General features: G+C 30.2%; 3 protein-coding genes across 3 annotated transcripts; 2 read left to right on the plus strand and 1 right to left on the minus strand.

Annotated features, from left to right (window-relative positions):
* The first annotated feature begins 364 nt into the window (after positions 1–364).
* Positions 365–11857, plus strand: LOC125070439 (serine/threonine-protein kinase GA29083). The gene is made up of 14 exons (XM_047680320.1): positions 365–533; positions 611–829; positions 1292–1391; positions 1956–2150; positions 3760–3873; positions 4441–4628; positions 4795–4890; positions 5370–5521; positions 7868–7986; positions 8157–8256; positions 8827–8972; positions 9336–9485; positions 9561–9803; positions 10090–11857. The coding sequence occupies exons 2-14, from the start codon at positions 612–614 to the stop codon at positions 10144–10146; spliced, it is 1878 nt and encodes a 625-aa protein (XP_047536276.1). The 5' UTR covers positions 365–533; position 611; the 3' UTR covers positions 10147–11857.
* Positions 11858–11877: 20 nt separating this feature from the next.
* Positions 11878–14170, minus strand: LOC125070447 (tRNA (adenine(58)-N(1))-methyltransferase non-catalytic subunit TRM6). Its single transcript, XM_047680333.1, has 3 exons — positions 13127–14170; positions 12752–13072; positions 11878–12425 (listed from the first exon to the last, which is right to left on the minus strand). The coding sequence occupies exons 1-3, from the start codon at positions 14030–14032 to the stop codon at positions 12345–12347; spliced, it is 1308 nt and encodes a 435-aa protein (XP_047536289.1). The 5' UTR covers positions 14033–14170; the 3' UTR covers positions 11878–12344.
* Positions 14171–14617: 447 nt separating this feature from the next.
* Positions 14618–17561, plus strand: LOC125074686 (succinate--CoA ligase [GDP-forming] subunit beta, mitochondrial). The gene is made up of 4 exons (XM_047686075.1): positions 14618–15467; positions 15540–15695; positions 16292–16526; positions 16809–17561. Exons 1-4 carry the CDS (start codon positions 14793–14795, stop codon positions 17006–17008), a joined length of 1266 nt encoding a protein of 421 aa, XP_047542031.1. The 5' UTR covers positions 14618–14792; the 3' UTR covers positions 17009–17561.
* Positions 17562–17947: the final 386 nt, after the last annotated feature.

Raw genomic sequence — 17947 nt, forward strand, 5'->3', positions numbered from 1 at the left:
GTAATTCGAATTATTCAAACAAACATTTTACCTCCACACTTAAATTTTCATTTCGTTTAAAAAATGCTTGAAACAATATTAATACTATAAAATTAAATCATTTTGTCATTTTAAACAATTTAAATGAAATAACGGTAAGTTTTATAAAAGTACATCTTACCTTATCATAACTTATATAAAATCATATTATTAATTGGTAGCAGTAAAATTCAAATATATATTGTTTTCATAAGTTTTAATAAATATTTTCATAAAAATCGGATTTTGTGAAAATAGTTTTATACTGAAATAGAAAAAAAATATTACAGATGTTGTTAATTGTTAGTCTATTATTTTTTGTATCTGTAACCTGCGCTGATTTCCGCAGATTTCCGTGTTTCATGAAGTACAGAATTGCTTCAATTTATGTATTTAATTTATAACAAATATTTGAGTCTCTATTAAAATAATAAAATGAGACTCGATTAAATTATGATCTCCATAAATTAAAAAACTTAAATAATATTCGTCGTAAAGCATAGCCAAGAACTAAGGTAAGATTGATCTGATTCATGTTAACACTTTCCGTTATCGAAATTATAACTTTGTTGCAACTTTCTTAAATTAACAGGATGGAGAACAATTTAAGCCGTAGCGGGAGCCGCTCGAGCTCTGTTTGCGAATTAGAAAAAGATTTAAGTGATATGGAAATTATGAAATCTAGGACGAATCGACGCAACGTAATGGTTCGGTCACAACCAGCACGGAAAGCAAAACGAATCAGGTTTTTTCGAAATGGTGATAAATTTTATTCAGGAGTCATCATTCCAGTCTTGCCAGAGAGATACAGGTAAGCGATAACATTTTTCAGTCTTATTTGACAGTTTTTTAAATCACTTTCACTTTCCTATTAGGATACCTATTTCAGATCTTTTGTGTTGCACACTGTTAAATAAAACGGAACAAGTGAAGCGAGACATTAAATTTTCCCTTACAATATTTAATGATATTAATAAATAAATAAAAAAATAAATATTATTAACTCTAAAGATTTAAACATAAAAGTTTTATTGAATAAAAGTTGTTGAAAACACTAACAATGTATGTGTTATTTACAGCCTTCCATATTGATATTTAGCTTACATATTTAACTTTAATAAAGCCAGCAGTTTAAATTGACAATGAGTCATTCACTGCAACTAAATTATGTCATTAACTAGTGTATGCATTCAGTTTAAATACATATATTGCATACAAACACAATTGTGTACTGAATTAAATATATGATATCAAATAAATTTCTTAATTTCAGATCTTTTGACAGTTTAACTGCAGACTTAACTAGGGTGTTAGTTGATAATGTTACATTGCCTAGCGGTGTTAGAACGATATACTCTCTAGAAGGTAGAAAAGTAAGTTAATTTTTATCATTGCGCTTAATTGTTTTTTTTTTTTCAATGTACTATTCAACAACTTAAGGAACTGATGTCATTGTACATAAATAAGTAAGAACTTTAAAATACCTATATGTAAAGAAATAAACAACTATAAAACTTCCATCTGAGAGAAGCTTGGGAATAAACTATACAATGAATAATTTAATTATAATATAAAATCATTACTATAAATTAATATTAACTGCTTTGATATAATGATATTTGATGAAAACAATACAATTTGTGAATCTACAAACTTTTAAAATAAATATAATTATGTTTCATAATTATTATTAGTTTTTAAAGTAATTTTATTATATGTAAAATAGTATTTTTTTTTATCTAAATATAAAAAAAAACTAAACCTTTTGTAAAAAAGTAAAAGTACCATTTTGGTGCTCTAGTGTTTTTATTTAATTTTATTTCTATTTTCCTTTCCACTGATGATATGATTATTAAAAAAATATATATACAGAAACCAATAAAAGAAACATATATTTCATAAGAAGACTTACTAAAATTTAATTAACTCAATCTTAGGTAGGAAAACTAGATGATTTAGAAGATGGTCAGTCATATGTGTGTAGTGGCTTTGGAGAACCATTCAAGAGATTAGACTATGAAGCGAGTGCTGTTACACCGCAGTCATTTAGATTAAGTGGACCCGAGTCTCTCAGTGATAGTGCAAGTCCATCACCAGCCAGAGCTAACAATCGATTATCCCGATATTTGCAGGTGACTATTAAATTATTTTATATTGTAAATGGTTTTTTAATGAAACAGAATAAGTTATTATAACATCATTATTACAAATTTAAAAGATTTCTTTTTTTTATATAATTAAATTTAATTTTAATGCATATATTTTAGTTAACTTTACCAAACCCCAGTTAAATACCATAAATAAGAATAAAAAAAAAAATCTGATTAAATAGTAATAATAGTGTATCATTCGTATATAATAAGATGTATGCAAATCTCCAAAATTTTAATATAAAGCAAGCATGCCATTATATTTGTACCTCCTAACCCTAGCCTTTTTGATTGGAGTTGATTTACTCCCAGGTTATAATACAGTGTGAAACCAGTAAAAGTTATTGTATTTTTCTATTATGAAATTTTAAGTAAAATACTGGCAGTTTTTAAAATCAATTGTAACTGTTCCTGATTTTCCTGATCGTCCTGTTATCGTCCTAAGAAACCATTACAGTATGGGGATAGAGAGTAACAGTGTTTACTATCTCGAAGTGAGCTATTAATTTCCTTGTACGGCCGCTATTGCATAAATCTGTCATAAGGGTGTTATCATCATTATCTACGCCATTAGAGATATTTCTTACAACAAACTGATTAAAGCCGCCACAGAAGTAGTATGCTTTAGCGACAAAAACAGTACCGCTGCGTTGGTAGGTATTCTGGCCCTCCGCCAGAAGTCCCGCTCATAGAGGTTGCGCCATTGTCCTTTTTTTATTTATTTGGTTATTATTTTTTTTAGAATGTCAAGAAAATTATAATATAATAACCTTATTTATATACAAACTTAATTCATAGACCATAAAACATACAAATTACCATACAATGTATATAAGCCACCAGAAAATTATCAAAATAAAAGCACAGGCACAAGTTAATCGAAGATGCCGTCATCAAGATATGGTGCTGTATAACAAAGAGCAAATAGTTCTGCATTTGCTTACATTTGAGAAAAAAATATAAAATACTCCTTGCCGGATGATAAAATACTCCTTGTTCTCGCAGACCAGAATGCTTTTTTTTTAAATTAAATAGACAGAATAGCAAATAAGCCAGCTTTTGTTAAGTGGTAGTAAGATAGATATGACACTGTAAAAACCACCCCTTACGTCGCCTTAGGTGGGAACTAGGATGTTCCTTCAAATTAATATTATTGCGTTTCAACCATAAACACCACCTGTTTTATTCAAAACCACAATAGATAATGGTAATCCACTTGAGTCGGATCCACTTAGCTATGTATTTAATTACGATAATTGCAAAAACGTGTAATTTAATACGGCAGCTAACGCTCAGTTCTTTCCGGGAATTGGATTTACAATTGAAAACCGTCTACAAGCTTCGCGTTGCCTGCACAGTTAAAATTGTAGAACTCGCAACTGAATTAAAAACGGAATACAGAATAGCGGCCACGAACAAGAAAACCTGCGTAAACCGAATTTAGCCCATAACCTTTAAACCATAAATAAAGCTGTGAATGTGTAGACTGTTTGTGAACAGGACATTGATTACACAAGCCATGCTTTTAACCTTGTGCAGGAAATTCACTCTTATAAAGAAAAAAATATGTAACATTTAAAAATAATTTCAGACAAATGGTAGTAACTCTACCGGCAATGGGACACCAAGAGTTAGCCCTGCTGGGGATAATGTAATCCGGCCCCGTATAGTTACTATTATTAGGAATGGAGTGAAACCCCGCAAGGTAAATAGTTTTAATATATAAAGTAATGTAAGTAAATACTTAAATAAAATTGTGTAAATGGATTAAAGCAGTTACGTGGTTATAACTAGTATTGATCCATTATGACGCCATATGTTTATAAATTAGTTTAACCCAGGGATATTTTATTGATAGATGGAAAATACATTTGATAAATATTATACAATGATAATATTCAAGTAGATCAACAGAAATAATTCAAATAAAGAACACATTTTAAAAGTAAAAAAAACTAACTTATTTTTTAATTAGTTTGTTATGTAACGATTTTGACGAGGATACATAGACAAAATTTAAAATATATATTATTATATCTTTACATTTCGCATATACCTCTTGAGCCAGTCATTAAAAGATTTTATAAAATTAATATAATTAATACTTAATATAATTTTTTTTATTGTGTGACTTCTATTGTTCATTTTCATCTACAGAGTATAAAAAAACAATCTTTTATATTAGTTTATACACTATTTAATATACATATATATCATAAGGGCTAATTGAAGAACACATACACAGAAAATTTACAATATTTTTTTCCTTTAGGTATGCAGATTGTTATTGAATAAACGCAATAGTCCAACTCTAGAACATGCCTTGGCGGCGATAACTGAGTGTATTAAATTAGACACCGGTTGTGTTCGCAAAGTATTCACCCAAACTGGAACCCCTGTCACCGCTTTGCACCAGTTTTTTGAAGAGGAAGATGTATTTTTTGCATATGGAAACGAAAGGTACTTTTTGAGTATTTTACAAGAATTTGTTTATTTTTCAGCAATATAGATATTATAAGTATTCATTAAAAAAGTATTGTTATTTATATATAATTATTTGTACGCGGCTTGGAATATTTTTCAACTGTGCTAAATATATTATTTATATCGTTTTATTTCTTTACAGAGTCAATCAAGAAGACTTCGAACTCGAATTTGAGGAAAGTAAGGCTGTTTTACAATGTAGGAAAAGTAAATGCAATTCAATTTCAAGAAATACAAGGTAACTATTTTTTGATGATCTATATTATTTATGATTTTTTAAAACAAAACCTTTTGATAATCGACCGTCCGATATATTGACAACTATAGAATAAGAAATACTGTCGTATTAGGTACGGAAAGTGTTACCAAACTCCTACAGAATGTTATCTTAGGACCAACTTCAGATTCCTCTAAATGAAGCAAATCAATCAATTAAAAAAATCTCTAATGTTTTAATTATTTGTACACCCCGTTTAAGAGGTTATTTCAAATATAATTTTAAATTAAACAATTTTTATTTCTTAACTTTTCTTTGCTCAAAAACTTTAATTTACATACATTTTTTACTTCTTCATTACATTATTTTTAGCTTTTTATACTTTTATTTTTTTTAATTTTCCCCTACAACTGCCCCGGCACATCTCGATTCCCTCTCTATTTTGGAGGAAAACCCTCAATTCGTCATCACTCGTTGAATCGTCACGTGTGCGTGCGCAGGTCGGGCCCCAAGCCGCGCATGCCGCTGCGGCCGGGCGCGCGCGCGGCGGCGGGAGCGGGCGCGGGCGCGGCGGGCGAGGGCGACGCGGCGCCGCTCACGGGCCTGCTGCCGCAACCGTTGCGTCTCAAGTACAGCGTCGGCAAGATCATAGGTAACGCACCCGAATAGGCTAGTTGACAAAATTTGGAAATTAGTTTAAAACTATAGCTTAGCATCTATTTCACCCCAAAAATATACTATTTTAAGAAAAATAGGGTTTTTATGTTAGTATTTTGAGTTTTTAGAAATGAACTTGAAATTGACCGCGAAAAAGGCCAAGACTGTCATGGCGTCTTGAATGACGTCACACCTCGCGAAACAGCCGTGTTTGTGTATGACAGTCAATTGTGTTTTTTAATAAATAATGAATTCCTCGTATTATAAATACTGTATGGTGCCCCAATGTGAAAGTACAATGATAAAAACGCCAGACAAATTATTCATATACGTACCAAACAATAAATAAATACGAATAAAGTGCTTAAAAATGGCATGGAGGCAAGATGCTCTTATTTTGTCAACTAATTCCACAATTTATTTCTGTGAAGATCATTTCGATGTAAGTATTAAATACAACTTTATATATCTAGTTATAAATGTATCGTAAAAGAAATGAATTTAGCAAATATAATATATTACACATAACCTATAAAATGTTAGGACTAGAATAGGACTTTATGATTTGTTTGAGTTAAAATATTATTTTCGTTTTATAAAATGTAATAATTCAAACTCTTCTTATGTTTTTAGTTGCCAAATGATATGACTAATTATACAGAGTATCATATTATGGGTAAAGACACAAGTGCGCATGAAACCAGGTTGTATACCAACGAAGTTCGAATGCCAAGAAGATATATGTTGAAAAAACAAAGTTTGTCAATAATCGCAGAGTGTTTGAAAGATCCAGAACCAAGTAGTACCCCCAGTTTATCTGCCATAATGATAATTGATAGCAACAACGTAGCGTTCCGCGCTTGTTTCGCGAGGTGTGACGTCACGCAACTCTGATTGGTGTTTAATGTCACGTGATTAAATGCCTCATTTTGTCGATTTTATTTTCCAAAAATATAATTAATCTTTTATTATTTTTGTAGAAAAGTTGTTTTTTTATTTACTAATTATCATGGTTAATCATTAGAAACTCAAAGCCATCCGATTTATTATTAGTGGAAACAAGCCTATTGTACGGTGACTACTTAATATGCCGAGGGTCGATACGTCCTAGTGTGCCACTTTCTGTTAACGAAAAATTGGTATGTCACACCAAAACCCGCCGAGTATTTATAAACGAGCCAATAATGTCATATGGCAAGAATGTTGCATATTGTATAGATTTGATAGCTTCATATTGAACTTATAATTATAATATCTATTGCATTCAGTTGTCTTTAGGCTTCTTGCCAGCTTACTATTGTTTCATTTCGGCACAATATAATTATTGTAATATTACTCGAAGGTGACTAATGAAATAGTCTTACGACGCTTAAAGTAATGCATTCTCAATCACACATTCCATTAGAGCGTTAGTTAAAATTCATGCTTATGTGAAAGAAACTCTGTCTGTGTGTTTTCTGTCGGCTACGCATTTACGGCTAAACCACTGAACCGAATTTGATTAAATTTGGTATGAAGCAAGCTTGTACTCTAAGGAAGTGTGTCTTTTCTACTTTTTAACTAACTTTTTTATACCATTTTACTATTTCAATCTACGACTAACACGCGAAACTAGGGCTATAACTAGTTTAATATAAATATTAACAATAGAAATATATGCAAAACATGAATGGTAAGAGCTCAAAATACAGAGCAACTTGCGTTTTCATATTTTCAATTAATTGTACTCTTTTGTAAACTCATAATTTAGTTGTCATGTCATGCCAGTGTCCTTAAAGATTATGGTAATCATTTTTTTTGTAGAACAGTTGGACTACAAGTGCTGACGGCATCATTTGATACTAAAGAAATCAAATGCATCGTAAAATTTACTTTTGCTATGAGTGACAATCGATTTTAATAACTTACTCTAAAGTTTTATTTTTTATATATTATCTTTTAGTATATACAATATGCTATAATTATTTGAGTAATTTATTATGATTTGTATGTCATTTAATTTTTTATACAATTGAAAATAAAACCTATAAATAATATTATTTAACATCGTTTTAATTCATGTCATAATTACGATTGAAAAGGAACCATTGATTTTCGTTTCGGACTCTGCTCTATAAATAAATAAAAGCCAATTTTTACCTATTCGCAGCATTAATGATTTACAAGGAAATATTTTAGATAACATTTATAAACTGCAAATTTCCAGATGTTTATCTAAATAGTAAATGACATGGATTAACTAATTCTGAACTTCATTACAATAAATTCATTTTATTCTGTTTAATATTTAGATTTATAACAATGATAGCATTCATGTTTAATAATAAATCGTATTGTTCAGGTGATGGCAACTTTGCAGTTGTAAGAGTATGTAAGGACAAAGCAAATGGAAAGGAGTATGCTCTTAAAGTTATTGACAAGGCAAAATGCAAAGGCAAAGAACATTATGTAGAGGCAGAAGTAAGTATCTATTAAATTATTAAATACTTATTTTGAATTCAATTCGAAATATTATATTGACATAAAATATTAAATCTCTTAGATTCAATAATATCATTTACAATAAACATGTTTTGGGAATTTGACATTTTGTAGACACAGATAAAAAATGTATTTTATGATATTTTCAGGTGAGAGTGATGAGAAAGTTATGCCACCCTCGCATAGTTTCACTTATTGAAGACCAGGACAGCCCCGAATGGCTGTTTCTTATCATGGAATTAGTTAGTGGTAAATATACTACTTATTCAATCAATAACAATCATCATATATAATATTTAACTTTCACTTTTCCCATACTGCAATAAAGTAGGTGAATAATTGATGTCTGGATTATGTACTTTTATTTAAAGGCACGATAAAGCACTGTTAACATTAATTACCACTGTTTAATTATAATATAAAATGCTTCAATAAATAATAATGTAAATAAAAGCGAAGGTTATTTATATAACTAATCATTATGCACTTCATAAGTTAAACAAACAGATTACAGAATACCTTCAAACAGAGTTACTAAGCTTAGCACCAAAGTAAAGCGCAAGCAAGTTCGAGAGTAAATAAAATAAATAGTTAAAATTTCCCCTATTTTTAGGGAAAATTTAATTAACTTGCAATATTTTTCGTGCGTCTCAAGTATGCGTGATGAATCTGTGCGTATTGGCAAATATAATTATGTGTACGCACAAATATATTTTTTTCTTGCCATAACCGTATACGGAAATATCAACGAAATGTCACTCTCAAGTGTTAGTATAGACTTAGTACTCGTAAGTCTCCAACTATTTTTGTATTTTCTAGGTGGTGATTTATTCGATAGTATCGCAGCTGCTTCTAAATTTTCTGAGCCCCAAGCGCGTTTGCTAATAGGTCACCTAACATCAGCTATTGCATACCTACACTCGCTTTCTATCGTGCATCGAGACATCAAACCCGAAAATTTATTGGTAAGACATTAACTAAACTTTCATTAAATTAAAACACTTTACTAATTGTTAGTAATATTGTTCAAAAGTAAATCGCATGCACTAAACCAAAAACATACATATAAAATATTTTAAAGTATAACATCTCACTTCAATATTTTTTTTATTTTGACTTTTAGTTAACTTGCTTGAAGTTTTTAAACGATTGTGTACAGTTTTATTGCCATGTTTGCTTCATTTTTTTTTTTAAATTCTTATTAAATTTTAGGGAAAAATTAATACATTTTTAAATTATTTTTGCAAGTATTCACAATCTACTGACACTTATAAAGTAATCAAGTATTATTTTCTAAGATTAAAGAATTCTACAAATACATGTTTTAGGTTGAGGTGGGCTCAGACGGTAGTATACGTGGACTGAAATTAGCAGACTTTGGGCTAGCCGTAGAAGTATGGCGGCCCCTTCACGCCGTCTGTGGAACGCCAACGTACGTAGCGCCCGAGATCCTGCTCGAATCTGGATACGGCCTTAAGGTTAGACTTATAATAACATATAACTTTGAAATCGAAACTTGCCTTCAATGTGTAACGTAAATTTATTATTTTTAGATCGACGTTTGGGCGGCGGGTGTAATTCTCTACATCCTGCTGTGCGGATTCCCTCCATTTTCGTCGCCCGACGGCGACCAAGAGAAGCTGTTCGACGCGATCCTGTCGGCGCGGCTGGAGTTCCCCGCGCCGCACTGGGAGCGCGTGTCGGCCGGCGCCATCGACCTCGTGGCCAACATGCTCCGTCCGCAGCCCGAGCTGCGCTTCGCCGCCGAGGACGTGCTCGACCACGCCTGGATGTCGGTCAGTGACTATATTTTTTGGTAGAGTATTTTTAATTCTGCAGAATTTTACGACCATCCGTCTGCTTGACTCGATCCTCGTTGGGAATGGTTATGTGAGTACCGGTTGTTGAGGCTCGAGAAGTACGGCTGGTAACAATGGAAGCACTTGACCCTATACATTTCATTGAGGCGACTCATTCGACAGTCGGTTTATAACTAGGTTACTCTATTTCACTCAGCTCGAAGCTAATTTTTTGATACATTGAGTTAACATCACATAATATTGAACGAACTTCGTCTTTCAGGATGACTACGATGAGATGTGCGACTTTCGTACTTGGTACGATGAAGACTCTTCATAGCCTCACGACGCCAGCCCGTCGGGAGAGGTGTCGGGGGCCGCCGACGCCCCGCTGCGTGCGCAGTCGGCGTCGCCGGCCGCTTGCTGTTTGCGTTGTGCTGCTCACGGCTATGCATGCCTTCATATTAACACCAATACCAAAGTTATTCCATAATGTATGTAATATAAAAATTATCGAAGCAATACTGCACATGTGTGTTCAATTTTCAAAAACGTTTTTTCGATCAAATTATAGTGATGCAGTATCGACGTTGTTGTTCTGGTTTTTATACTGATGATGTCCCCACTGATTGATATGTTGATAATAATTAATCATCTAATGAATTCGCTATTTATTTATCTTTTACGCAATTTATGTATATTCTTTAAGAGATGTAGCGGTAATTAGTATTTATGTGGCTGTAAAACCAGTTTCTATTTTAGTATTATGTAGTTTTATTTTTTATATGATCGGCCGATAAATTTAAATGCATTTAAATCGTTGTTTTTTCGTAATCAAGTATAAACGATCTCTATTATTGCATTAGTAGGCCGCTAGTATATTTTTTATTGTTTATTTATGGCTTCAAATTACATTTATAGTTTTAAGTAGCATAATATGCTCTTTTCTAGAGGCCTACTGCATTAGGAGAGATATGTTGTAATAACAGAAACGGCTATCAAAAATTATACAAACTATTTGAGTAAGTAAATGAATATACCAGTCTTTTGATAGGGCTTTAATGACTAGCTTTGGGCTCTTAAAATGGTGCATATCTTCAACTTCGTAGGAAACTTAGGTTTTTTTTAGTAATCAAACAATATTTTTAAATGTAGATTTGATTAATTTTAACATTATTATTTACAAATTTTTGCACATATGTATACTTAGTAATAATAATTGAATGTATAGGACATTTGGCACAAACAACTGCGTTGACTGTTTCTGTGAGAATTTTTTTTCTTTAGAAAACAGTTTATTTTTTAAAATATAATTCATAAAACTCATATTAAGATTGGGGCGTTAAATGCTCTATTACTTAATACGTAATTACGTTAAACCAACCCATCCCATACCCATACATTATTAAGTTAGAAAAGTTTTTGAATTTATTACAAATCTAATTTAACTTCAGATTAAAGTACTAATGTTATTAGTACTAGTTACCGCAATAAAAATGTGTTATTTATGACGCAATACACAAATATCATTTTATTAAAATAGTTTTCATTTATTTACATTAGCAAATTTGTACAATTATTATTTACATATTAAAAAAAAAAACCCACATTTCAATCAAAATTAATTAAATTATGAACATTGTGCAGTGGAACTAAAATCCTTGTGCCAAATTGTGAATAATTTTATCAACTTTGAAAATGATTTAACTTTAATGAATGTTCCTCTCGAATATAATATTAGAAATTTTGATGTGAAACAGTTATATTTGTTTATTTATGTTAATTTAATGAAATATCATAATGCATTAGAGGATTAATATAATCAGACTGATACACATTCCTTTACGTTCTTTAATAGTTGAATATAGTTTCCTTTTGTGTTATATTAAAATAGACTGCCTGAAGAATGTATGTCCCCTATAAATATGTGCCCAAATGCTTTTCTTATGATTTGAACTGTCAAACCTTATCTTATTTTATCCTGTGTTTTATTAAAGCGATTGAAGGATTAATTTGCTTATAAAATAAATTATTTATTATAAAAAAAAAAAGATTTTTAATGATATCCGCTTTTCATATCAATTTCATGCACACATACACAATGTTAAATACATTTTATTAGAAGTGAAAAACTATCAAATGTTTAATACTATTCAAATATTCTAGACGTAACATTGTTTTAAAACATACATATGGTTTATGTGAAATATTTCTTCAGTGACATAATGTTAAATAGTTTATGTACCAACACAAACATTGTATTGTATTGCCAACCTGTTCAACAGTTATTTTTATATTCATTTAATTTTGCAGCAAACATTACATGTAACACTAATGATGAATTGTAACTGTTTCAACATTTTATAGTAGGAATAAATTGTAATTTTGCTTATCTAGAATTAGAAAAGCTAGCAACAGATCTTTTATAAAAAAGAAGCAAATTTTTGATAATATATATGATTTGTATGACATTTAAAAATTAAAGAAAGCTTGTTACATTGTTCAATATTTAATTTTTATATTCAATTAAATATTAATCTATTTCAATATATAACCAGATAAAAGAAATCCACTTGATCCATTCATCATCACTTCTGGATGTGTCCTGTCAGGTAAAATCTGTAATAAAAAATAGTATGTTCAAAAATTCAGATAAAGTTTAATTTAATCCTAATTTTAAAAAGGATTACTTATCAGACAACTACTTGTTTCAAAGAATCACTACACACAAACTTAATAGTGCATAGCTAAACAAAAAAAAATGCATGCCAATATTAATTAAATCATGAAAATATTTGATGTTAAAAATTTAGTATGGTTAAAAATAAAATCTTATTTATTTTAAAATTTTAATGGACTGTTAAAGATAACTATGATAAATATAAATTTGAAATAAATAGAAAGATAAAAATTCTTAGAAAAACAAATGGTAGAAAAAAAAATACCTGATAATTTCTCATCCAATTGTTGGTTAATCTTAAAGCAGCAACATTACTTAAAGATTTGAGTGCCATATATAAGTTTTGCAGTGGTTCAGCTACACTGTAATAAATAACAAAAGGTCTACCAGGCTTTACAAAATTCATAAGTTCCATAAATATATTTTGAGGGTCTTCTTTACATGCTATTACTAAAGAGTCAACTTTCTGGGTTAAAATTTCTGAAGCCTTTATATTATCAAAGTGCCATTTAGGTTTCTTAGGTGCTCTTTCATCAACCTCACTATTTTCCTTGACCTCACTGTTCTCCTTATCATCATTGTTTTCCTTTGCCTCATCATGTTCCTTATTTAGATTAACGTCACTAATGGTATCTGACACCTCTAGCTTAGGCAATTTACTTTCATGTTCTATATTTTCTGGTGCTTTTCTTTTCAAATTGGTTGTTTTTTCTGTAGCGGAATCTGCGGAATTAGTGTCAGAACCTTGGTACACTTGTCTCAAGACTGAATACACATTAACTGATACACATTTGTTATTTTGCTCTGAAGTAAAATTCATAGCTAACAATGCTTGTTTCTGAGACATATTTCCGGGATGCATATGTACCAATTGTCCATTACTCTGTGGTCCCATTGCACTTAATAAGGCAGCAGCAAGGAGACCATTAGAACCTGAATCATAAAGCAAATGATTACCTTCACTACTAATATTTGATAATGTCATAATTTGGGACAAAGTATCTATACGAACACCCTGTACCTTGCTTGGGTCTAATTTGTATAATATTTCAGTAATATTTCGGAGATTGGGTTTCAAAATTTGAATGTATTCGAAATATTTCTTTTCTTTCTTTTTTAAATACTTAGCTTGCGAAAATTCAGTTTTATTGTGAAATGTATTTGAATTTGTAATTAAAGTTTCAACAATTTCTGATGCGCTTATGGAATCACTCTTGAGTTCGCTAATTTCAGTAGCCGATAGTTTTTGTGATCTTCCATCGTCGTAAATATTTCTATTATCGGTACCTGATGTTTTTAAACTTATTTCTTGTATTAAATTAAGTGCTTCTTTCGATAATTCTATGTCATATTCTTTATTCCTTTTTGTACCTTTAGGTATCATCTTAAATATAGAAAAATACTGACATCCTTCTATTCCACTTAAATTTATTGTATCTTTTCCTACATTTACGGATGAATTTGGTTTATTGAATTTATGTAACTTTTTATAGTTTTGCTTTTGTATAACGATATATTCACCGACTTTAATTGTATTATCACACATTATAATATTTACTTAATTACTTATTGTCTTTATAGTTTAGATGAGGTTATGATAATTGATAATATTTTTTTAGGTTATTAAAAAGTCAACACAAGTGTCCCGTACTGATGTATGACAATTGACAACACCACGGTCCACGAATCGCGCTCGTGCAGTCGTTCTGTTTAAAAAAAAAAAATAGGTAGTGTTTAATTTTATATTATTTCCTATTTTCCCGATCCGGTGGTAGTTTTACATTTAATTCAACACTGTAACATGATGATTCAAAACTGCTTTTATAAGTTAAAAAAATACTTGAAAGAAATATATTTTAATTTGGTTTCATTTGATGCAGTACTTAGAATATAAATCGATTACAAGAAATGTTTTCTATTTCATACTGATAGTGTCGTTTTACATTGGTTACATTTGTGGCCATTTGGTCCAGAAAAATAAATTACAAAAGATTGTAGTAATTTATTCTTATTTGACGAACACGAATTTATTTTATTAAAGATGTATTACGACCTTGTGAGCTTTGCAAATGCTATTAATTTCCGTCAGTCAACTTCAAAATGTCAAATGTCAATTGAACAGGTGGCAGGTGCCGACTCTTATACATAGCACATCGAAGCTATGTATATTTTATTGTAGAAGTGACTTTTGAACTCTTATTATTATTACAAATATCTACTATCTATAATCTCAGTATATCGTAGAGTATACTAGTTGGTGCTTTCTAGTGTTATCTAAAAAATATACCAATTGCACAAACTTAATTATGTCTGCTTTAACTAAAACTAAGAACTTTAAAGTATTGCGGACATTAACCCAAAAATATTGTCCACGAATAAATAGTCGAAGACATTTAAATCTCCAGGAATATCATAGTAAAGACTTATTACGAAAGCATCAAGTTTCGATACAAAATTTTCGTCTGATTGATTCTACTCTGGACCCGAAATCACTATCAGGTTTCAAGGCTGAAGAATATGTAGTAAAAGCACAAATTCTAGCTGGTGGACGAGGAAAGGGTCATTTCGATAATGGCTTTAAAGGAGGGGTTCACTTAACGAAAAACCCAAAGGAAATACTTAATTTAGCTAAAAATATGATTGGTCATAAACTTATTACGAAGCAAACGCCCAAAGATGGTATTCTTGTAGATAAGGTAATGGTAGCAGAAAGTGTTAACATTAAACGAGAGACATATTTAAGTATTGTTATGGAAAGGACATATAATGGTGCTGCTCTTGTCGCTTCTCCGGCTGGTGGTATGGACATTGAAGCAGTAGCTGAAAAAACCCCACACTTACTAAAGACAGTGCCCATTGACATCCATGAAGGTATAACTGACAAAGTTGCTAAGGAAGTTGCTGAATTTTTGGAATTCAAGGGCCCTCTAGTTAACAAATGTGCTGATGAAATTAAGAAATTATGGCAATTGTTCCTTAAAGTAAGTAGAGATTAATCAAATATATTCTGAAGAAATTGAGAATGTTATGAACTTGTTTATATTTCTTTTTAGGTTGATGCAACTCAACTTGAAATCAATCCTCTAGTTGAGACTGACGATGGACGAGTGGTAGCAGTTGATGCAAAAATTAACTTTGATGACAATGCTCAGTTCAGACAACAAGACATATTTGCTTTAGATGATACATCAGAAACGGATCCTAGAGAAGTAATTTTAAGTCCTTTCATTTTTTTAAAGGGAAATTAAAATAATAATAATAGTAGATGTGATGTGTGAATACATTTTGCACAAATATGTATACATATAATATATTATACTTGATGTAGTTGATAATTATAACTTATCACTATATTGTGGCTTATCTGAATTTGACACGAAATATTTGAAGTAAACAAGGGCAATTGCTTATCATATATGCTTTAAGCAAAAATGGTAAAATATTAATGTAGTTATTACTTATCAACATTGTGATGTGTCATTATATAATTTTATCAACAGTCAAGTTGAAAACATAAATAGTAGTTCAATAGATTGTGCAAAATATTATAATTGTCAAAATGTATTCAAGCATCAGAAACAGATGTTTTGTGATGTAATTTTAGTAAAGCATATTATTAGTAAATCAGATAAGCAAAATTCCTACAATTTTAAATATAATCCCAGAACAGGCTTAAACAACAAAACAACACTGAGAAATATAAATATATGCAATGTCCAAATACTATTAAATATTTCAGATACATTTATTACCACAGAAATAAAACATGAAACATATTAAAATGCAATTATAAAAATATTTTCAGAGAGAAGCAGCAGCCCTTAATTTAACTTACATTGATATGGATGGTAGTATTGGATGTATGGTTAATGGCGCTGGTTTGGCTATGGCCACCATGGATCTTATAATGTTGAGTGGAGGAAGACCAGCTAACTTCCTGGACCTGGGTGGTGGTGTCGGACAGTCACAAGTATCAGCAGCATTAAGAATTTTGGAATCTGATCCTAAAGTAAAGGCTATATTTGTAAATGTATTTGCTGGTGAGTAATTTATATTATTTATCATTTTTACTATAATAGGAAAACCTGGTACATGTTGCCTAGCTGTCATATCAATATTTGTGGTGATCATTTAGGAGTTAGAAGGCTACATTATTATTTAGAAATGAATTACAACAAAGTGAATAATATATTAAAAACCTCCATAAAAAATACATATTTTATGAACTTTCATTGTTGGTCATCTTTCAATGATCAATAATGTCAATATCTATTAAATATCACAAAATATATTTCAAATTGTAACTGGTAATTTAATTTCAGGAATTGTGAACTGTGCGACTGTAGCTAAGGGTATTGTTGCTGCTTGCAAAGAGAACCCACCTAAGCATCCCCTTGTGATTAGATTGGAAGGTACAAACTCGGCTCAAGCTAAAATAATTCTGGAAGAGTCTGGTATGCCATTCAAAATTATCAATGATGCTGACGAAGCCGCTAAAACAGCTGTCAAACTAGCACAATAAAGAAAACATTTCAATATTATTGTAACAAAATCGTTATTAGTTTTGTAAATTTTTTATAAAACAAAATGATTAGAAAACCGAAAAATATGCATTTTAAAAGTTCTCATACTTTTTCTGTTTAAATTAGGTATATATAGTAGGAATTATTACAAGACTAGTTAGTTATACATTTGACATACATACAGGGCATGAATTTTTTTTTTAAATATACTGGAACTATAATATTTTTAAGATTAATAATATGAGAAACGTAGGCATTTTTTTTAGCAAATGCACAAATAATGACATTTCTATTAGGTTTATTTTTATTTTTATGTGACGTATAATGCAAATTGTACTGTGTACTTAAAAATATATTACTTTTATTTATGACTTTGTAGTGTTCATTAAAAATGCTTGGGCTCCAATGAGACTGACTTGTATTCATTTTAGAACCATTTTATAAACAGTTTAAATCAGTCATATATTAATATTCTTGCCATATACATATTTAATATGTTGTTCATAGATGTAAGTGTTATTTTGTACATACAAATAAAGATTTAAATCTAAATTGTTGTATTTTAATCAATAAATTAGCAAAAGAAATCTGCAATTAACTTATATTTATTCTATTTGTAGTTCTTTATAAAAGTAAGTGTCGCCTCATTTTGCATGGGTGCAACTTCTAATTAAAAAAAAATATGAAATGAGCTTATCAAGAAAATATTAATTTGATATTTGTATATATTTTATAACCTTTATAATTACAATAACCTATAAGAATATCATAAATAAGAATAATGTAAAAATTGGTCCAAAATTTGTCCAAGGCTTAAAGATTCAAGTTTGGATAATGAAAACTGCCAAGTTCGAAATTTATTGTTACCTCTAATTATCTGACAATTAAGGACACCGTAACTTGCGAAAAAACTAATAATTGTACAGAAAATTTTAAAT

This window comes from Vanessa atalanta, chromosome 2 (assembly GCF_905147765.1).
Source record: "Vanessa atalanta chromosome 2, ilVanAtal1.2, whole genome shotgun sequence".
Classification (NCBI taxonomy): domain Eukaryota; kingdom Metazoa; phylum Arthropoda; class Insecta; order Lepidoptera; family Nymphalidae; genus Vanessa; species Vanessa atalanta.